The sequence below is a fragment of the Notolabrus celidotus genome, chromosome 3 (genome assembly GCF_009762535.1).
Source record: "Notolabrus celidotus isolate fNotCel1 chromosome 3, fNotCel1.pri, whole genome shotgun sequence".
Lineage (NCBI taxonomy): Eukaryota > Metazoa > Chordata > Actinopteri > Labriformes > Labridae > Notolabrus > Notolabrus celidotus.
Genome location: NC_048274.1, coordinates 19,331,822 through 19,354,319, shown reverse-complemented (window position 1 = coordinate 19,354,319; position 22,498 = coordinate 19,331,822). Strand labels below are relative to the sequence as shown.

At 40.5% G+C, this 22,498-nt stretch overlaps 1 protein-coding gene across 7 annotated transcripts in view; it reads left to right on the top strand.

Moving 5' to 3' along the window:
* The window catches only part of LOC117810421 (A-kinase anchor protein 13), a 142,379-nt gene extending 123,241 nt beyond the window's left edge, over positions 1-19,138 (top strand). For 4 of the 7 annotated variants that reach the window (XM_034680257.1, XM_034680256.1, XM_034680254.1 and 1 more), the window contains 11 exons: positions 328-509; positions 1,504-1,586; positions 1,711-1,899; positions 4,458-4,604; positions 6,154-6,227; positions 7,139-7,183; positions 8,385-8,435; positions 8,695-8,967; positions 9,926-10,108; positions 12,992-13,289; positions 16,179-19,138. In XM_034680257.1, coding sequence (XP_034536148.1) covers positions 328-509; positions 1,504-1,586; positions 1,711-1,899; positions 4,458-4,604; positions 6,154-6,227; positions 7,139-7,183; positions 8,385-8,435; positions 8,695-8,967; positions 9,926-10,108; positions 12,992-13,289; positions 16,179-16,231 — 1,578 coding nt within the window. In that variant the 3' untranslated portion in view covers positions 16,232-19,138. The remainder of the gene's footprint in view (positions 1-327; positions 510-1,503; positions 1,587-1,710; positions 1,900-4,457; positions 4,605-6,153; positions 6,228-7,138; positions 7,184-8,384; positions 8,436-8,694; positions 8,968-9,925; positions 10,109-12,991; positions 13,290-16,178) is intronic. The other 3 variants (XM_034680253.1, XM_034680258.1, XM_034680255.1) reach the window with 1 other exon arrangement.
* The last annotated feature ends 3,360 nt before the right edge of the window (positions 19,139-22,498 follow it).

Here is a 22,498-nt window from a genome sequence, read left to right as displayed (position 1 = left end):
CATTAACCAGAATCTTGTTTTGTTTTCTTCTTCCCTCTTTTTTTCTATGACACAACTGCTCACTCCTCCTATCATATTCGTTCTTTTTTTATTTTCCTGCTTCCTTTCCTGTTCTCCCTCCACCCATAATTACCCCCCCTTTTTCTCTCCCTTTACTTGTTACTCCCTCCTTCTTCGACCCACCCTTCCTCCCATCCTTAACATACATCTTCCCTCCTCCCTTTTTCTCCTTGACCCTCCCACTGTCATCGCTTCTTTTTGTCATTGTCCTCCCTTGTCGCCTCCATCACTCCCCTCCCCTCCTTCCTTCCTCTCCTCGCCCTGTAGGATCAGCGCTCCACGGTTATCTCCCTCCAGAAGCTGATTGTGAGGGAGGTGGCTAACGAGGAGCGCGGCCTCTTCCTCATCACGGCGGGCATCGAGAAGCCGGAGATGATGGAGGTCCTGGCCAGCTCGAAGGACGAACGCAACACATGGATGCAGCTCATCCAGGAAGCCATGCAGTCCATGTGAGTGGGATTTATTCATGTGTTTACTTCCAGCAGGGAATATTTAGGCCAATATGCTAATGCTTGAATTATTTTAAGGCGTTTTGGTAAGTATATAGCAGCCAGTCTCAAGGATTAATCCTGAGTTGAGGGTGTTGATTTATTTTTTTAAGGCTTTCTGTACCACAGGAACAGTTTTGACATTTTTTGCATCAGCATGTAAGCCCAAACTCAGAACCTGACCTTACTTACCCTCTTTATGTCACAGAAAATCCATCTCCTCTGAACTCACTCTGCCCTTAAAGTGCTTTGCATTCAGTCTTGGCCTCATGGGATTCACCCATAGTATATCTGTGTTCTTAACCAGGAGTTAGACCCAGCCCAGTTCTCTAGTTTTTAATAAACGGTAAGCTGCGACACAGCACTTTGCCGTCAGGAGGATTAGCACTACTCTACCTGGGGATGGGATGTACTCGGGACAGTCTAATGCTGGATTGGCTTCAAGGGCAGCTCGCTACAAGCAGAGGATTATTCTACCACAGCAAGCAGGGAGGAGAGAGATTTGGTACTCGGTCTCTCTCTCCCTGTCTGACTTTTGGCAAAATACTAAATAAAGGTCCGGCCATTGGCAGCAGAGGAGGAAGAAGAAACAAAAACACTTAACCACCAATGTTCTGTTCTTTTCTTTTTCACTAAAAACATCTGATTCATCTCTCTTTTTGCACTCTCAAGGTTTGCTAATGTGTCTTGTAACTGATTGATTATAGCTGGAGCTAGAAGGATATGGTCATTTCCATTCAACCTTTTGAAAAAGAAGTGTTGAATCTATAAAAATGTCTCAAAAATGAGAAATAGTGTTGACTATTATTGTCTGAAAAATAACCTGATTAATTATTCAGGTATTGTAACCTACAGTTTCTGTCAGAGTTCAATATCCCTAGTGATGTAGATTTAAACCTGTAAGCTGTAACCCTCAAAATGATGTTTGTTTTGTGTCTTTTCTTTGGTTTGACAGGGAGAAGGACGAGGATGAAGGGATCCCCAGTGAGACTGAGGATGACAAGAGACAACTGGAGAGTAAAGCCAAAGAGATGAGAGGTGAGTGGAACATGTGGAGCGTTTGAGTAGAAAGAAAAGTGAAAGAAAAGTAAAATAGGAAAAAAAAACTTTGCTTCACTGTTTGTTGTTTTTTCCTCACTGTCTGCCACTCTCTGTTGGTCAGATCTGTTGAGGCAGAAGGACACAGAGATCATGTCTCTGCTGGAGGAGAAGGTGCGGCTCTTCAGGGGGATGTGGGAGGGATTGAACCAGGGTGAGGAGGTCCCTCGGCAGGTCGGGCCTTTCTTCAGGTCATCCAGCAGTCAGGAGCCGCCCAAGGGGGCGTCAGTGATGAAGGATGCCCTGCAGGAAGGTAAGACAGTCAAAGAGTAAGTGTTTATTAAATGTGTGCTGTGGGTGAATTCACTGTGGAGGGTTTGATAACATCCAGGCAGGATGGACTGAAATGCAATGAGAGAGAGGTTGAAAGCACATCAACTCTGTTTCCATCCACATAATTAGGATTAGTTATCAGAGTTGACCCCCAGCAGCATACTGAATTACACATAACCTGTTCATCACAATGTGGAAACACAAACAACCATATCCGGATTACTTCGACACTGAGAAAAACTCAAGTATCATCTTTATTACCATTATTGTGACTGAATTCACATCTGAGATATGATGTGAATCATTTCTGTGTTTTAAGATGTGACTCCAAAAGTTCTCACTGCAAGACCACAATGATTACATTTCATGTGTTTGTAGATTACTGCCATGCAGTTAGTCACTATCTTTGCATTATGTCTCTCTCTCTTCACCCTCTTAAAACTCCCCCAGCAAAGATAGGTGAGTCTTACATTTTTCAAACTTTTGCCCAAAACAAACAGAGTATCTGGCTTAAATACTACAACCTGACATGTTTGCGTGTTATTGGTGTTGGTACATTAGGACAAAAACTTTTAAGGCAAAGGAGAATGTATAGGATTTATCTTAGTTCTCAGCATTAGCTGACATTTACACAAACTAAGCTCCTGAATGAAGATAACTCTGCAGATTCAGCTTTTAGAAGCATTACCAAACATAATGAAGGGTCAAATGCGTAATCCAGAATATTTGCATCAAACTAAACAACCGAAGAGGAAAAATACTGAAAAGCAAAAACATCAGATTTCAAATGTGGCGTCGTGGACTGGTCGATACATTCTGACTCATCATAGTGGGGAAAGCACTCACCTTTAACTAACAGCATTAACATGGCTCTGTTCCATGACGACCGTTTCCAGGAAGTCATGTCAGTGAGCCAACATGTACTTAATGAAGAGCATGCTGCTGGAGCGTCTTCTTCGAACATGGATGGAATTTATTGATTTCACTTGTGGTTTTCATGGTGTTACAGGTCAGATTGTTTGCTGTGAAAATGTTAAACCACAACTGGTGTCAGTTTCAGAAATTTGAATGCACAGTTCATCATCTGATTCAGAGACATTTTTGCTTTGATCTATTTTTCAAAACAAAGTCCCTCTGGTGGGCTACATGACCACAACCATTGATGCACAGGAGCCTGCGGCCACTTAAACAAGTACAAATACATTATGGCATGTGTCCTATTTCTATATTACCTGAACCAGGTTGTGTACTGAAGTCAGATGAGCTCACACTAAATAATCCACCTCTCCCCTGAGACAGTTGAAGTAATTTGTTTGGTAGTTTGTTCTCCACAGAGCTGCAGACAGCATAGCTTTGATCAGGAAGTTTAAAGAGAGCATATGAGAGAGATTGAAAGCGTCAGATTGTGTTTCCAGGATTATATTCCAGTTTTTGGTTCTGTGACAGCCCTGTTTATCAAATGTGTATAAGAGGAAAGCATTGCAATCTAACTGAGTTCCTGTATATCACGACAAAGAGAATAAGCTGTGCAGAAAGAGAGAAGCACATCACATCCTCTGCACCTTAAGTTAACTTCAAATTTAAACAACTACTTCTGGAACTTTCTGTAGACTGAAAAAGAACACTGCTTTGAATGTTTTGGTAAAACAGGGATTTTAAGATATATCCTTTTGCTGTTTTATCTCGTTAAATCATAAGACATCACTTGTTTCCAGGGCAATAAGATTTGTTCCTATGAGTTCTTTTGTAGGCTATAAAAGCCTCTTTCTGAACTCTTACTCGAAGGCGTGAGCTACAAAGGGAAAAGTGAGAAACTTTGCACAGATGCTGCTAACTCTTACTGATTTCTAAGTACTGCCGAAGGCAAAGACTGTTCCATGAAAACATGTACTCGGTCTCAAAATCCTAGGAATTTGTTTTCTAGTTTACAGGTTGCGTAACTGACATTCAGCTAAGAATAGTTTGCAGCTCTTATAGGGGAAAGATATATGAAGGAGAGCTTTTGTAAAGGTTTTCACTTTTAAAAAAGCAGAAAAGGTCTCTCCACAAAACAGAATGTATTTCTCAGCTCCTTCTCCTAAGCCTGAGGCAATAATTGTCCTTATCTGATATGTGAATTGGCAGCAGTAATGTCATTTCTTCTGTGAGCTTATTGTGTTTTACTGTGAATTCACATCCACCAAAAACAACTTTGTTTCCCCTCATTTTCCCCTGAAAGGTCACATTGTCTACAGACGTGTGTGGAAACAATACTGTAAGTGTGTTTTAGGAGTTTTATGTATTTTCAGATGGTAAAGACATTTAAACTTTTAGTGAAGGAGCTCTGTGGTTCAAACAGGTTGTCAATAGTTGCTAAGCAACAGGAGCCAATACCAGGTTGAAGGCAGAAGTGCTTGGTAGGATTCATGAGCACAGAGCTGAACTGTAACACAGTTAGTCGAGATAATTCACTTACTGACCTGCACGCTGATGTTTGCCTGTGTGTGTCTGTATGTTTGTCTCTGTGTCTCTGTGTCTGTGTCTGTGTGTGTCTGACAGTGGAGACATTGCAGGCGCTGGTGAATGGCAGTCTGGGTGGGGCGATGGCCAGCGTCCAGGAGGGAGGGAGCACAGGGTCGGTGTGTCTGCCCCGTCGGGCCGAGACCTTCGGAGGCTTCGACAGTCACCAGATGCACAGCAGTAAAAGTGAGTCTGGAGCTGCGTAGTTGTCTTCTTAAAGACTGTGCAGACTGCCCAAACTGTCAGCCAGACTGCATCTTTGAAGCTTGTGACAGTCAAAAACGTTGAACCCCAACCCACTGGCAACGATGACCACTTAATGACTGAACTGCTAAGGCGTGCTTGCACCGCTTACAAAAAGTAGCTCAGGTTTAAAAAGTAAAATATTCCTCTTTTCACTCTAAAACAGATCTTTAAGGACATATAACAGCAGGCACCAAACCCAGCACTTCCCACAATGCCCCTCTTTAGTGCAGTTAGATAAAACATTTCAGATGAGGACTTGGACAGCAGAACTGGTTCCCCCTGAGGGAGACGGTGCCGGGGGCGATACCTCAGAACTTATGGCTTTCAAGCTTAGAGTGAAACTCTGCTGGTAGTGAGGCAGGTATAGAGCCATTAGAGGTCCAGACTTCCCTCTTCTTAAACTTGGATCGCTTTTCAGCCTGAGCAGAAGAACAGTCACTATTTTTTTTAACCAATGTGTGACTAGTACAGGTTTATACCTGTCCACTTGGTAAAAACACCAGAAAACCCAGAAAGCTTAATTTACTTTATCGTATTTCCTGTACTTCTGGATGTTTTTTTAATCATGAAGATGACCTGGGTCCAGTTACTGCTGGAGACTGCTGTTCTTACACTGCTGTGTTAATCACAGAACTATAACAATCTGGTATATTAGAGGTAGATGTAGCCTGTTGCTTTCCATAAAAAAACAATCATCTCAAATTTAGTAAAAAAGAAATTCTAATGACCAGCAGGGGTGGACTCCACTGATTTAAAAAGACGTCCAAGTAGATAAAACCGGATGAGAAAAACCATTATTCTTAAATGATTTATTACAATTTTGCAATTTTATTCCCATTTGTAGTTAAATTGATATTCAGAATCGTGCCCTGCAGGGTGTAGCAACTAGTGAACGAGAACAGACATAAGGTTTTTCCCAATATTGTCAATTGTAATTACTACTATTTGAAAAAAACATGACTACAAAAAGCAAAATTTGCTGCTTTAAAAATGGTGCTTCACAAACCAAAGGATCAAGTTATGGTTCCTTTTTTTTTTTACAGCATATGAAAGGTAATAATGAGGCTGATGATAAAACACAACAAGCACACTCTAACAGTGACTTATACAATCCAACCGACTGTAACCGTATCAAAAATCTATCTGCCACTTAGATTGTTTGACAGACTTTAGTATGCCACTTTTCTCACTGGTTTATGCCCGTTTTTTCAAAGACATATGACTTGTTTGGACACCTGTTGGCAGACTCTAAACTAAGTCTGAAAAAGTGCAACTTCATCAAGTCATCCAAACTGATTTGACATCTGAGCACGGGGTATAAAGATTGCTTGAAGGGCACTTTTCTCTAAATCACAACACTAAAAGATTATATATGTTTCAAATCAATGTTCCCCTTCTATCATTCAGTCTCCCTGTAGATGTGGATGCTGTGTTGTTGTTTTTTGCTGCCGGGCTCACTCTTGTCTCCTGTGGTTTCCTTTTCTTTCAGGTGGAGACAGAGATGAGTGCGAGGATACGGCGGGAGATCTGCGCAGGACGGAGTCTGACAGTGTTTTAAAGAAGGTCGGCATCTCAGCAGCCAATTACTCTTGACTCCAGAGCCACTACGCCCCCACGCCTCAATGAGAACCTGAGGCAGTGTGTGGGGGTGCATTTGTCCTCCAACATTAACAACACCGCTTAGATGAATTTAGCTGCTTCCCTCCCTCTACTGAATTAGCCTCTTGACTCTTCCTGCCAGGTCCCGTTGCTAATAGCGACCATCAGTTGTGTAAGAATTCAATAGTGGATGAAAATGAATGGTCTGCCTTTAGGTGCTGCTATTGTAGCTCTGCACTGGATTTTGGCCTTTGTAGTCATTTATCCTGCACATATCCAGCTGCTGGACGGCACATAATGGGGGTCTTGAATGTTTTAGTGGATCCAAGCTACTGTAGTAGCTGATTAACAGAAATGTCTTTAGTCTCTGAACCAACTTGGCCATTCAGTGCTCATTTACAATCCAAGCTGAAGAGCTGTGCTTGATTTTCTATCATTTCACCCTGCGCATGAAGCCAAAGATCAGAACATGTCAGTAGTAAAAGATGGAAGTGTTTGTAGGAGTCAGAATCACCATAAAACTTACGGTGCAGAGTTAATGAGATATTTTCTTCTGTGTCATATTCACATTAGCTGATTGTTGTTCTTTAGAAAAGTAAAGTCAACTTTTAGTGATGTTTAACCCATCCTCATTTAAGATGAAGCTGCAAGCCTGCTGTGTTACTGCATCAGCACTACATAATCATACCCTGATACAATTAGCTTGTTACTGCACACCCACATGTGCAGCTGTAATCTCATTCACACAGCAATATATATAGTGTGCATGCTCACATTCACATAGTGTACACACACAGTGAGACACATTACATAATGTGTGCATTTCTGTATCCCTGTCTGTAAAGTACTGAGTGTATGTCTCTGTTTGTGTGCAGGGAGGAAACGCCAACCTGCTGCTGCTGCTGAAGAGGAACAGTGAGGTAACAATGACTTCCTGTATCAAACTCAATTACACATGTCGTTCACATGGAAACTGTCCAAAGTCGTCGTTGTTCTCAGCATCAATAAATGCCTTAGCTGAACTTGCAGTAATATAAGCAGTAAGTCAGGTTTTTGTACCGTTGTACAAGATGTATGTTTTATTGAACCTCTGGTCTCAAACGATGAAGCCCATGCCGAAGTGTTATAAACTGCAATACATCGAGAATCCTCTTGAGGCTGGCTGCAGAAACACCAGAAACCACGTAGACAGGAATGGGAAAAAGACGATCTTTGCAGCATTAATAAACATGTTTACAGCCGGGTTTAAAAAAACGGCTTTGCCCTACGAAGCTAATCTCTCTAATGGCACACACTGTACGGGGGGGTGAATTTTTTTCTAACGTGACGGTTCAGAAGATATTAAAGGTGACATATCATGCAAAATCGACTCTTTAATTGTTCTCTTCCTGAGGGGGCGTGGTCAGAGAGAAAACAGATCGTTCTGAGGAGGGCTGAAGAAGAGTGTTTTTCAGGCTCGCCAAAATCTGATTTCAAAGTGTTTTTTTGAGCATAAACTTTAAAGACATGTTTTGGGGACCTCTTAGACCAATATATATTGATGAAAAAAGTGTGATATGTCACCTTTAAGATTCCGAGATCTGGCGAAAGGTATGGATATTGTAAATTTAGTCTCTTTACCCCATTCAACCCCGCCAATTTATTAAACAGCCTTTTACGGACGCCTCGTGCGATGTGACAAACTTTATGCTGAAGTTCTGTGTCATTAAAGCTTTTTGTGCTCTGGGCCCAGTCAGTCTTAATTGGAGCGTTTTGTGTGTCCTGGTAAACATTGGTGACAGCTGAGAGCTTCTTGGCCTTGTCGCTTTGTCAGTGTCTGAATGAAGAAAAGGTCACATCATTTTAATTTCAAGTCAGTTAAATGCAGCCTTTGTCAGAGAGTCAACTGTTAAATTCAAATTACATAAAATCCTTTGCGAGAGCTTATTAAGAGAAAGAGTCAACGGTGAAGTGACGCTCTGCTGCTGTCCGTGGAGCATTTTAACAATCAAAGTTAAGTTGGACTAAAAGCAGGACAACATTAACAGACAGTTTTCGTTAAGATTGAAAAATAAAGTAACAAGAGAGTAGGATTTGTTTAAAGTTTGCAAGATGTTCAGTGATTTCTCTTTTTTCCAACAGCAGGTCCTCGACAGTGTCTCCAATCTGCACCTCCTGCTCAGCACTCTGCAGGTAAGACGGCCTCTAACAATGTACATGTGTGCTTCTGGTCACAACTGGAATTATGCACTTCATGAAACTTTCAGGCCCTTCTTCAAAAAATCAATTCTTGTGTGAAACAGGGAAAAGAAATATTGATATACATGAGATACGTTCAGCTGCAATGTGAGCCCTGTATGAGATACAGACTGAGAATATCTTTAAGACACTAGCATGTTAGATTGTCTGAGCTCATCGATCTTTCCTGTGGCTCTACTCGTATCTCTCCCAGGCGGTGGTGGTCCAGCAGGACAGCTTCATAGAGGACCAGCGGCAAGCCCTGAGCGAGCGCTCCTCCTCCTGCTCGTCTTTATCAAGGCCGTCATCTCGGCCCAGCTCGCTAATCGAACAGGAGAAGCAGCGGAGCCTGGAGAAGCAGCGGCAGGAGCTGGCCTCCCTGCAGAGACAGCAGGCAGCTCATGCTGAGGAGAAGAGGAGGAGGGAGAGGGAGTGGGAGCAGAGGGAACAGCAACTGACGGATAGGGAAACGCTTGTGCACTCACAGGTACTTTGCATCATTTTCCACCAGTGTGGATTGTTAATATGGTTCTAGACAGTGGAATATTTTTATGTAACCACTGCACTTAATTTTTTGGAAATTAGCAAGATTCTAAATGCAGCCATTTAATTTTAAAGTATATTTCATAACCATTTAAATTGCAGTGTCTGGGCACAGATTCAGCCTAATGGTTAAGTTGAGCGCCCATATAGCAGCGGCCCAGGTTCCATTCCAGCCTGTGGCCCCTTTCCTGCATGTCATTCTCCCACTCTCTCCCAGTTTGCTGCTCTATCCACTTCCCTCTCCTCTCTAAAATACAAAGGTGTAAAAGCCCAAAATATATATATAATTAAATCACAGTATTTTACTAGATGGTCAGTCAAAATATACTTTTTATCTGTAGACCTAAAAAATACCCCCAAAACAAACTCCTGTAACATTTAGAAGAAACGTTTAAAGTGATGCAGTACAGTATGATTACATTTACCTTTGTTTACAGACTTGTAATATGTTGATGATATAGCCCATTCAATGGCATATTGAAAAGTATTACAAAGAAGGCAGAGCTTCTTTATAGCAGTGTTACAGTTTTTACGATCTAGGATGAGACACTGAATACTTCACCTGACAGCTGCACAATCTGGGCTGTCAGCTCTGACCTTAGAACAAGTTTATTTACTTCAAAAGAACATACATGGTTTTATTTTTTGGCTTATAATAAATGAATTCCAAATTAATCAGTAGTGAGGTTGTTTGGAGAAAATTTATACTTACGTATTCAAAGGTTTCTTATCTTACTGGAAGCAAATAGCTTTTATTCATCAGTCTCAGCCAGTGGTGCTGAGCACTAGTCCACAGTCTCCTATACAGTATACTTAAGAATATACCAAACAAAGATGTATTTTAGTGCTTGGGTTTGTTGTGAACATTTCAATAAATCCATCAATGCACTTCCCAACCACTGCAGGAGGAGGAGGTCACCAAGCAGCACAAGGAGCTGGAGGATGAGAAGCAGGAGCTGCTGAGTAAGAAGGAGGAGTACCAGAGGGATCTGGAGCGGCTCAGAGACGCACAAAGGAAGCTGGAGAGGGACAGGGAGACTATGCAGCGACATCTCAACAAGATGGAGGAGCTCCGTCTGGCTGAGGTGAGCAGGGACGCTTTCAAAACAAAACACAGATGAGGCGTTGCTCCCTGCAGGAGAGCTCCCTCTGAGTTGTTTCTCTGCTACAGGGGGAAGCTCAACAAGCTGTGAGAGATTCAGGGTTTTGCTAAATTACATTTACACATCTCTGGATGTGGAGAGATGTTGTTTTCCTTTAAAGACAACATTTGAAGGATGCATATTAGGGCTGTCAAAATTGTTCCAAAATGACGTTCGAATATTCGCTCTAAAAAAATCCCATAGGTTCGAACCATTCGAATATCTATATTTGCGCACTATGTCAATAACAGGTGGACAAACTAATACAAGGAGACATAACTACTTGTATATGTATTTTTATTTAAGATATAACATGCCTAAAACATACCTACACATTACAAAACAAGTAAATTACCTAATGGTCTATATCTTAACACTTTTAAGACCGTAGACCTCTCGCTTGCTCGCTCGCCCCCCTCTCTGTGCGCAGTGCGCTGAGTGAGTGCTGAACAAGACTTGCGCGAGCAATTCAAGGTCCCCACTCTTGTCCCTATTATAGGCAGGCTTCATTCAGTGATTGAAGCAAATATTATTAACATTAATGGAAGTTAAAAACGAAAAAGTTGTCCACTTACATTCTTGGCACTTGTATAAAAAAAAGAGGAAAAACTGCATTTTATCCCAGTGCCACTGATGGTCGGGCTCTTTTAGTCCACTGTCAATGTAGGGTCTTAGGCCTGACAGGTTATTTGCCAAAAACACAAGACAGTCCATATGTGAAGAGGCCAGATCTCTTTTTATTCACTATGTTCCCAACGGAGGAAAAGACGCGTTCAGAGCGCACTGAGGATCCGGGGACAGAAGGATTTCTCTCTGCCGTCTGCTTCATACTGTGCATGTGTGACTCCTGTGACCTGTCCCTGACCTGTCATGCAGTGCGCCCACTCGCAAAGCAGCCGCCGATGTGTTTTTTTCCACAGTCGAATATTCATTTTCACAATCAAATCTCCGTTTTTTTTTAATATTCGAATATATATTCAAATTTAGAATATTCGTTGACAGCCCTAATGCATATAGTATATTAACTACTGAGATATACTTTCAAACTGTAATGCCAAACCCTGTGTGTGTGTAGATAAAGGTCTTTTAAAATCTTTGCTGGATATTTTACATGAGGAAAGCTTGCAAACTTAGTTGCAAAACGTGGATTTTAAGCATCGATACAATGCTAGGAAGATTAAAGACACACTGGATACCTCCTTTGATGCCATGACTGCGACACAGCATAGAACAGTTATCTTGTTTTTAATTACCATCCTGCACAGGGTGCTGATACGGAATGAGTCAGCATACATAAACCAACATTTTGGAAACCCTGCGCAGAGAATATCCAAAAACAATAATGTATTGACTCATTCAGCAGTAATCCCTCTCAGTCATCACGTATGACCCACTGATCGGGTGCTGTGGTGTTTGAATCTACACAGATGCTTGCCTCTGTCTGTATTCATTCTTTTTTTTTGTAGGGAAATATCTGTATTTAGAACACTGGAGAAATCAAACAAAAACCCAAAGTAGAATGAATTGTTATTTGACCCTAAACCGTGATTATAAATTATCTGAATATCTGTACAGTGTTAGAGATTCAAAACAAAGACGTATCCTGACCAAATACAGGCTGAGTGACCATCAGCTAGCTGTAGAGACAGGGAGACACAGGCAGACATGGCTGCCCAGAGAGGAACATCTATGTGCTCACTGCTCTACAGGGGACATAGAGACAGGGATGCACTTCCTCCTCCACTGTAGCAAGTTCTCTTTACTAAGAGATTCCCACTACAGGGAAATTACTACAATAGTAACAAACTTCCCAACATTAACCCCAGAAGAGAAACTGTCAGTTCTCCTGGGGGAAGGGTCAGCAGCTCCTCTGGCTGCTAAATATGTGTCTGCCTGGCACAGCCTGAGGGACGCACCATCCCATAATATTTGATTTTAGGTGAAGGTTTTATGAGCATACCGCATCAAGTGAGGACATTTAGATATGCTACACCATCGTTCATTAATGCGTATAAAATATGTAATATATATATAATATGTAATGAATATATATATGTAATGAATATAATATGTAATTAATATATATGTAATGTATGTGTATGAATTTATGTGCTTTGGCAACAACATGTCTTTGTTCATGCCAATAAAGCAGATTGAATTCAATTGAATTGAAAATTGACTAGATGAAAACATAGCAACCAGGTGACATCACTGTCCCTCTCCTCTGCTCTCTTTCTGTCCACATCAGACATTATAGGATACGTTGTGCATCTGAAAGAGACACCAAATTGTTGTGATAAAGCATCATTGTTTGCTGACCTGTAAATGAGAACAGTCTAGCTGTGTAAGAGCTGCAGGTGTGACAGAGGGCAAAGCAGAGACATACACACACAGCAGGCAGGATGAAGCCAAGCTTCTGCTGCAAACAAACTCCAGCTCCCTCATGCAGGGCTGTGTAGAGATGTGGGCAGATTTATCTTTTGTTTTGTTGTTGTGTTTTTAAGAAGATTACCAGTGTTAAAAATAAAAGCTAAGGTTTTATTTCTTACTCACTTCTTTGTATTAGACAGCTCCCTCTCTGTTCTGCCTTTTTGTGTTACTCGACTAATACCACTTTTTCTGTTTTGTGCCTGAGTTGAAAATCTGATTGTAGTCTAGTCCTACTTAAAAGCTTACAACTTTTTAATACAATTGAATGTCAAAGAGAGAGAGATTAAACATGCACTTTGTACTCAAAAAGAATTAAAGCTTCAATACCTTTCACAACTCTACAGTCAGGTGTAGTTAATAGCTGTACATCTCTCTTATCTCCATCTCTACTCACAGAGGACTCCCTCTACTACTTTGGATGAACCCCAGTTCCCTGCCAGCTCCCAATCTCCAGAGCTGGATCCACCAGAGCTCTCTTCATCCTCCTCCTCGTCTCTGCCGAGGCTACAGCCCCAGAAGTCAAAACCCAAAGTGAAAGGCCTCAACCCGTTTACCTCCACCAACACCAACCTCAAGGGCAGCGAAGGCAACAACCAGCTCTCAAAGAGCCTGCTGCAGCTGGCCAAGAACAAGAGCAAAGAGGGGAAGGAGAAGAAAAAGAAGAAGGGCAAAGGAGGGAGTGCGCAGACAGCAGGTAGAGTTGAATTATTCAGTGTCTTACAGTGAGTCAGCAGGTTGGAGATGAGTGTCTTTGTCAAGGGCACTTCAGATTAGACACATGACATTTGATTATCAGGGAAAGGGGTAAAGTGAGAAGTGGATGTGTGGATGGCTGGATAATAGAAGGAGGACATTAACAGACACTCCAGTGGATGAAGAACAGAGTTTGAGGAATTAACCCCCTGAGGCCTGGTGCCTTCAAACAGATACATGTCACCAGCGTTTCAGTACAATACTAATAACAGAGACAGGTGTGTGAAGAAGACCAAACCTGAGATCAGATCACAAGGTGAAGAGGGGTGTTGGCTTTGCCATGGATGAGACAACAGACTTGTAATTTACCAAAAAAATGACCTCATGCATTTAATTAATTCATTGTTTTGTTTTTTTTATTAGTATTGAACTTGCATCCCAATACATGTTTAATATGTCAGATAGATAGATAGATAGATAGATAGATAGATAGATAGATAGATAGATAGATAGATAGATAGATAGATAGATAGATAGATAGATAGATAGATAGATAGATAGATAGATAGATAGATAGATAGATAGATAGATAGATAGATAGATAGATAGATGGTCATGAGTCACGTTATAAGTTGAATACTTTAGTTTTCTATAGCTTTGGGGGGAAATGCCTGTTTGAATTGTTTAAGATTATTTGTTTTACTCTTTATAGTAGGAATTTTAACAAACATTTGAGTATATAAATAACTTAGTACTCAAGGCCTCATCTTTAAAGAAGAACATTCTGTCATTTCAAGTTGATTCACATTCAAGCCGTGTTTATATATTGGAACAGCTTGGATGTAACTCCTAAGCTGTAATTAACGAAAAAAAACGTGTTTCAGGAAGATCAAAATCAGTCATAAGTTGAAAAAAGGATTTCATAGTCCCACCTGAGAGGCGGTCTTATGTTTTAGAAATACCAGCATCCCTCCATGCTCTATGCCCAGATCTGAACAGGACTGATCAAAATCAGGATTACAGAAAAAAGGGCGCCAAAACAGAATACTTATTCATAATCCCAAAATGTCTACGTACAAGGTTCCATGATTTCAAAGTATTTCTGACGATAAAATTATCTTTCATTCCCTGTATTGCAATTGCATTTTTTATAAAAGCTAAGGTTGAGAGGGCGGGTTTGAGCTCCGTAGCTTCCAAGTCGAGAAAAGTGGAAATAGTCTCCTTTTTAAACCATTCAGTAATGTATCTCAGTTGAGACGCTCAGTGATTAATACATTATGTTTGGCAGTCTTTAACCCCCTTTTTTCAGCTGGAGCTTTTCTAATTTAAGTCTGGGGCGCTTTCCTTTCCAAACAAATTTACAAATTTAACTGTAATGATTTAAAAAACTGAACTGGAACATAACTCGGTATCATCTGCATTGGATATAGCAGTCTTGGTAATACGTTCATTTTTAAAATAGCTATACATCCAAGTAATGTCAAAGGTAGAGGGTTCCATCTCAAAGATTATTTGTAACAAAGCTGTCTGCCTTGGTTTTTATACTTTTTCAAAACAATAATGTCTCAAAAGCATATTTTAGCTTTAGTATTATTTACAAAATCAGTTATATGTAGTTAAAATATTAATTTTAAAAATGTAAAGTGTCATACATCCATTTATTTAACTTCCTGCCTGTTATAGAAGCTATAAAATCATCTGTATGCGTTCAGTAATCAGTCTGTTTTAAACCCACAGAGGACACAGTGGTAGTGTGTGAAATGTGGATCATTTGTTACTGAATGATACTGAACATCATCTCCAACTATTTCATAATAACTCCTCATCACAGCCTGTTCAGCCTGTCATTGATGTACACTCTGGTGATTTATGTTAAAGACATTTAGCTTGTAAGCGTCAGTTCATATCAGACCGCCTCTTTGTCTTCTGCAGAGGGACCAGCTTTAGTCCTCTGAAGAGGTCACTCATTTACTGAGCAGCAGGCTCTGCTGGGTCCTAACACCAGACACATTCAAAACCTGAGTCTGTCATTGTGCCCCAAATACATACTTTGTCTATACAGTATGGGATTTATACTGACCTTTACGGTAGAGGGATTGTAGTTTACAAGTTAAAGCAACAACAGCGGATGATGAACTAGTGCTGGCACACATTAAACTGCATCTGTGGAAACTAAAACCAAGTTAAACTTGACATTAGATTGACTTTCCTCCATTGAAAGTTTTATCATCTGTTCCTGATGTTTCTCCCGTTATTTTTGCTCTGCATTGTTAGCATCAACCATCAACATGGTAAAAGTCAGGTGTTTGTAGAGTAGGACTGTTTTCATATAGCTTTACTTTTTTGGTACGTAGTTAAACTTTCAGGCTCAGCTCAGATTTAGTCTTTGCATTAACAACTCAGAAAAGTGTGATATTGGGCGCAGACTTGGCCCATGTCGCATCCACTGTCCTCTCCTTTTGTCAATAAAGGTGTAAAAGCCCCAAAATCTAACTTTTAAAAAAAAGTGTAATACTTATATGTCATGTATTTTAAAGGGAGTTTAAATATTTGAGCATGGGTACAGGACTACATTTGTTTTGGGTGTGACAATGTGAACAACAGATATTGTATCCACTCGTGGTTGTAATGTTTGAAAGCATTGATGAACAGTACAAGTGGAGTTAATAAACTAGTCAAACAGCGTTACAAAAAGATGGCAAATGATAAAAAGAAGAGCTCAAAGATGGAATATAAGATCTCAAATTATTATAAAAATATGCCTCTAATTGGATGAGTGGGTACAAAAGGCTGCTCCTCCTGGGAAAATAATGAAATAAAGAGCAAATCAGCAACAAAGATCGCCTCCAATGTAACAGTTACAGTGACCCCTCTCCTCTCTTCCCTGCAGACCCCCAGCATCTCCCCGAGCCTCCTCTGGATGGAGAGATTTTCTTCTGCTGAGAGAAGTGCCTCTCTGAGTCTTTTTCATCCTCTGTCTGAACCACCAATCACAGCCATCCTGACATCCAGAGGAATCTGTAACACAACGCTCTTCGGCACCTTTACATCACCATCAAAAGACTTTTCTGAATCATGACATAAAACATTTGAACGTTACATGCAATCAAACGGACAAGACATGTTTTGTGTAATTTAAATTAAATACCACTGCTTTTACCTTTTGGAAGGTCAAATATTGAAAGGATTGGGTTATGGTGCATTCAAGTACAGTAGAAGAAAAGGGAACATGAAAAAAGCAGTATATCTTTAGGTAGTTTGTCTACAAAAGTCTTGTTTCCTCTTCCAAAGACACCATGGTTACGAGACAGATGATTAATTTCTTAATTTTGTAGAATCAGAAATTTGTGATAGAGGAACAAATCAAAAGCGTTTCACAATAGATTGTCTCACAGGCTCTGCCAACTGTGTCACAGGCTTCACTGCCTGCCTGTCTGTCTGTCTCTGTGTTTATGAGCCTTTTCAACAGTCCGTCCTGGCATCGACTCCCAAACAATCCGGCTCCTCTGTTCATTTTCAGAAGCCTTTTCCATGTGACTGAACCCTCACGTACAAGGACATAAACAAACCCAAATACCACTTGGCAACAGATATGAATGTCAACAAGCTCCATGTGGCACTGGAAACGCTTCACTCCTAATCATCTTCATTGACAATCAATAGATGACTGAAACCACAGAGGGAAATTCGCCTCCACTAAGTGTCCTAGCAACGTGTGAATCAAACAAGTCCAGTGTTTTCAGTGTTCGCTCCAGTGTCTCTTTGTATAAAATGCTACTTTATAGAGCCACTTTGAAAGAAAATTGCAGCATAATTTTCCTTTACTTCCGATTTGAAAAGAAGATGTGATTTCATCCACTAATTTCCAGAATGAAAGCAAATGGATCTGGTGCTTTATACCACCAATAACCCTCAATGAAGACTTTATGTCTTCAGCCATGGGTTCAATTTATTGAAAGTATAAAATCTGTGTTTTGAAGTGAAACTCTTCAGATGTCCTCGTCTGTTTTCCCTGCTCAAACATAAAGAAAGGATGGAGACGTACTGTATCTCCCTGTGTTTAACAGCTCAATTCATATCCTTCAGTGTTTGGAGGCTTGGATGGATATTAACTTGATCCCTGTTTTATCTGCCTGTCAATGGGCTTTTACGCAGCCCTCATCTTCATCTGAGCACCCACCAGCGAGGCTTCCCCTCGTTTTTTAATTGCATGTAACTCTGCAGGTAGCATACTAATGGATTCTGTCTGTAAAAGACGCACACGGCTGATGGTTTGAGGAAATGGAGGCTGTTAATATTGAGAGATAAAACAGCCAGTTTGCGAAAAAAAAGAGAGAGGACTTGAATTAAAAGCACCAAATGATGGTGTGTGTCCCTGTTTGGACGTTTAATGACTGAACCTGCTCTGCAGGTATCGCCTGAGTCTCTAATCGTTTCAAATCAATCAACACTCACCAGTGTTGTTAAGCACTTTGGTCCTAATATGTTGATGTATTTTTTTTTTCTCATCAGAGTGAGATATCAATCATGCAGATCTTTGTATTCTGTGGACTTTTTCTAATCCAGGGCACTGATGCTAATGAAAAGCAACAACGATCCAAAGTGAGATAACATGTTCAAATAAATAAAAGACTCTCAGCTCGATGAAGTGTTTAAAAAAAAAAAAAAAGCTTTTATGTGATGTTACCAAGGTGACCTGTCTTAATTTCCATGCTTTAGCCCCACTGAGCTCACAGTGAGCCACACACTCTACCTGCTGGACAGGTGGGAAGTGAAAACAGAACAAGTTAAAAAGGACCGTGTTTCAGTGAATCATTGCCACTGAGCTGCTTTCTTGCTGCCTCTTTTGTCTCGTCTGTCAGTGCTTGTTTGTTAACTCGCCGTCTGTGATGAGGATTTGACTTCATGTCCAGGCTGGTTTATTATAGTGTGTCTTCTAAGAGGCTTACAGGGCCAGCCAATTAGTTGCTTCATGACTTTTGTTTATGGCTTTGGTGTAATCCTGTCAAAGAAACAGAGGAATGGGCTGTTTTTGGTTCATCTGTCGCCTCAGGTGTGTTTTGACCACTTGGGAGCGCTGCACCTATGACTAAATTGGTTCCCTTTCTCCTTCACAGAAAAAGACTCACCAGAAATCTGAAAGTGTTTTTTAATTTCCTTCTTTCAGTGCTTTCTCCCTGCTGCGAGAAGCGAGCATATTTTTCTTCAGCAGGTCAGAGATAATGTGCTGAGCGTGGGCTCTCACACTCTGACATTTTCATCGTAGCATTTGTAATTGACTTCAGAAACAAATAAGTCGTCAGACATTGTAATTGGTTATTCAGTGAAACCAGTCAGCAGAAGCTTTAAAATGAAAAGAAGAAAAAAAAAGGTTGAACATTTGGAGGGAGTGAGCGGGCAGAACCACAGAGCTCTCTCTCTCTGTAAGGGACAATCAGCAGACACGATGAGGAAAATGAACTCCCTCCCGGGTGATGATAGGCCTGTCCACAAGACGAGCGTGTCCGTCAGGTGAACCCTGTAGCCTTAAATCTTAACGATAAAATGCACTCGAGTAGAACCCCATATCTTCTCAGGAGAGAGAGGAGAGCTTTTATACCTCTGCTTTGACATGAAGGAAATGTCTGTACTATAAGACGTGGTACAGAACCATTTCATTCCCAACAATGTAAAAAAAGGGCAAAGACAAATATGTAAATATGATTTATGTAAAAACAAATCAAATGTACAAAATATGTTTTGTTGGTGATTTATTGCAACATTTTGTAAGGATGCTTTATTTATGTTTTATTCTCACCCCTGTGGTGATGTAAAGTCAATTTTCTCTCATAATAAAAAAATTAATACAGACATTTTGAGCAATGGGTGTTTGTTATACCTTTGTCTACATTTCTAACAAAGAATATGAAAACACATTGAAATGAGAGTGACCACACAAGTATTGCAATGTACATGGTTCACGTCATCAAAGCAAACTTTATCTGCCGATTAATTAAGTCTTGTGAATATTTTCTTGTATTTGAATGATATGCATTCACACACATATTGTCAAACCAGGTCAGTCATGTATGTAAAAGTTCATGTTTAGAGAACTGGTGGTTATGCAAATTGGATGTAGGTCCCAACAGGGTGAGCAGGACCTACCTCTCATTTTTATATCAATGAGTTCACTACACGTTTTCCAGCTTACTACGCAGCTACGGCTAAACATATAAACACGTTAACACAAAATGTTTTTCTCATTTAGAATAGATTCCCTTATAACTGGGATATTTTGAAGTGAGTACTTTCCTTCTCCTTCAAACTGAAGTACATGTTCTGACAAAGCGGTAACCTCCGGTCTAAAAATATGAGTCCAATGCGGAAGTGCTAAAAACTGCAGTTCATCGAGGATAAGCTTAAGGCTTGCTCCGGAAGTACCGGAAACCACATACACACCAATTCAAAGAAGCTGATCTATACAGCAGAAATAAACATGTTTACAGCCTGGTACAAAAAACGAGTGTAGTCTGGATAGCTCATTTCTCGATCGGCACAAGCTGACACCCCTGTGCTGCTTACACTTTGCACAGTTAACGGTTATGTGTCAATTTAACCAGACACAACCTACATACAACTTCATATCTGTATTCTAGATCAAACACTGCCAAACTGCATCGCTCCTCAAAGTGCCATCCGTCAAGTCTACTCGTTTACTTCAGAGTAGTAGAGCAATATAGCCTTATGCCGCCATTACTGAGGTATACTCCCATCTAGTGGCAGGTGGCAGCGCTACAAATTCTACACAATATATGACTGGCATTTTGGGCCTATATCGATAAAAAATATTAACGTTTAACCAGCTAACACTGGTGCCGACTAGCAGAGGTGTCATTGTTTAATGTAGAAACATGACAGTGGAGGGAGGATAAGATCTGGTTAGCTGTTGACAAAACTGCTGACGCTCTGTCAGTTTGTGTGGGGGTCATGGGCGAGTAAAGGCCATTTGACTGAGACATGGACTTCCTCTGTTCTAATAAGTGCTTTTTGGGGAACATTTGCAATAGAGGTGCAAAATCCTCTGACATCACTGAGGTGTTTAAAGTATGATTGAAGTCAGTCTTCCAGGGTCACGTAACAAAGCAAACGATGTAAAGGCTCTCATAATGATAGATGATGCTGTCTAACTACAATGACCACAAAGTCTTACTACCTCATTTTTTCTCAACATTTAATCCGGATGCATTTTTACAATAACAAATCATTATTCTGTTGTTTGAGCACCACCGCCAGAGGAAAAAGCTGACTAGGGTGTTTTTGGATTGACAGCAGCAGCAGCAGCAGCAGCAGCAGCAGCACAGCTTCTTCCTCCTGATAAATAAAGAGCAAGCAGTTTTAATCTGTCCACACTGAAGACACCATTCTGCATGCTCAACCCTGCTTTGCCTCCGGAAACCTCAACCCTGAATCTGCTTTAAATATTTGTCTTAACTGTGCCATCTCACACGACACGCAGAGTTCACTCTCCCTCCAGATCTAACTTACTGATTGCACCATTTGGATCTTTTTGTAGCCTCACAATTTTTGCTATTTCTTTCTTTATCCATTTCTCCAAACATAAAAAACAGGGACAAAACACCATCTGATAAGAGCACACAGAAAGTCGGCAGCTCCATGTGTTACATTTTTGTTTACCGGAGCAAAGCACTGTAAAAGCCGTCCTATCTCTTTTTAGATTATACAAACAAAAACAGAGTTGTGCAGCAGCAAGTTCGTCGGTGAGATAAACTGGCAGAAAGGAGGGGTATAGCCTCACCTTTCTCTGGTTGCCATGGTTGCGGAGATAGCAGCATGAGACCACTGTTGCAAATCAAGAAGTGAAGACCGATAGTGACAGAGAGGGGAAGTAACATCATGATGATATAATACAGTATAATTACTGCAGATTAAAAACTCCATCAAACCCGGGGAGAAGAAAAAACGTGCCGCTAATAAACGTGTGAAGCTTGAATGAACTATGACAAACAGCTGAGATTCACACACTCGATTGTTCTGCTACAGATAAGATACATCTGATGTTGTTGAACTAATTATTGTCATACCACGAGCCACTAAATCTGTCTAATTGATAGTTTAAAGAGGCCATGAATTACGCCAAGATGACAACAGACAATTTGACACCATCTTAAAGCAGTCAACTTCATCAGAACATCAGCGCTTTCACGTCACTGATTGATCAGGGTTAATGCTGAAGTTTCTCCTGGTGTAAGTTTACGGCTAAGATTTCAATCTAAATAAAAGCCTTTAGGATGATTTCAACCTTTTACTTCCATCTGAAGATAAAATAATCAGTGAGCTTATGAGAACAGAAAATAAAAGTAAATAAAAAATAGAAATATCACTGACGAAAATGAACCAACTTTAACAAAATGACTCATCTTTAAACGTTTCTGAAATGTGCGATACATTTCTGGCCACTTGGGGGATGAATAGAGTATAATAAATCAATATAAATACACATATGTATTACATTGTCATCCCCATGCTCTATTCTCAGGCCTCCTACTGCAAGCTGTAGTCTTTTGTACTTTGTAAACTTTGGTGTCGAGGGACCTTTTTTATTTATCTGAGTTTAAAAAGAAACATGTGAAAACCTGACCATTATTTTCATGGTCTGGGATAGGTGCCCTGGGCTGTGACTATAACGTTCTACCCAAGCTCCTGTTTGGGACTCTGCACACACAAACAGAAAAACCTTCAAACACGTTGTGGCTTCATGTCATGCCACCATTCTTTCCCCCTGATACCAAAATAACAGAAAAGGGACATCCAACATGGTACTGTAAACGGCATTCAGGTATTTTATCTGTATGAAAGAGGGCAAACTTCCTGTGCTATTCTGCAGGATTACCTTGATGTCTGAAGAAGGTAACTTGAAAAACCTAAAATCCCAATCCTCTGTTTCTTGAAGTGTAAAAAATTTACCTGGGAAAGGTGTCATGTCGACTTTAGGATAAGTGTTTTTAGCCTCTTCATGACCCTAAATATTGTTAGACAGAACATGAATAATGAATAAAAGGAGCAGAGTAAGCTGCTTCACCTCACACATGGCTTCCTTTTTGGGAGTCAGGATGAAAAGTTCAAGAACAAAGAGCAGTATTTGAGGATCAGCAGCAGAGCACACATTCAGTAACTGTGGCACCGCCGCAATGAACTGGAGTACACCTCCCA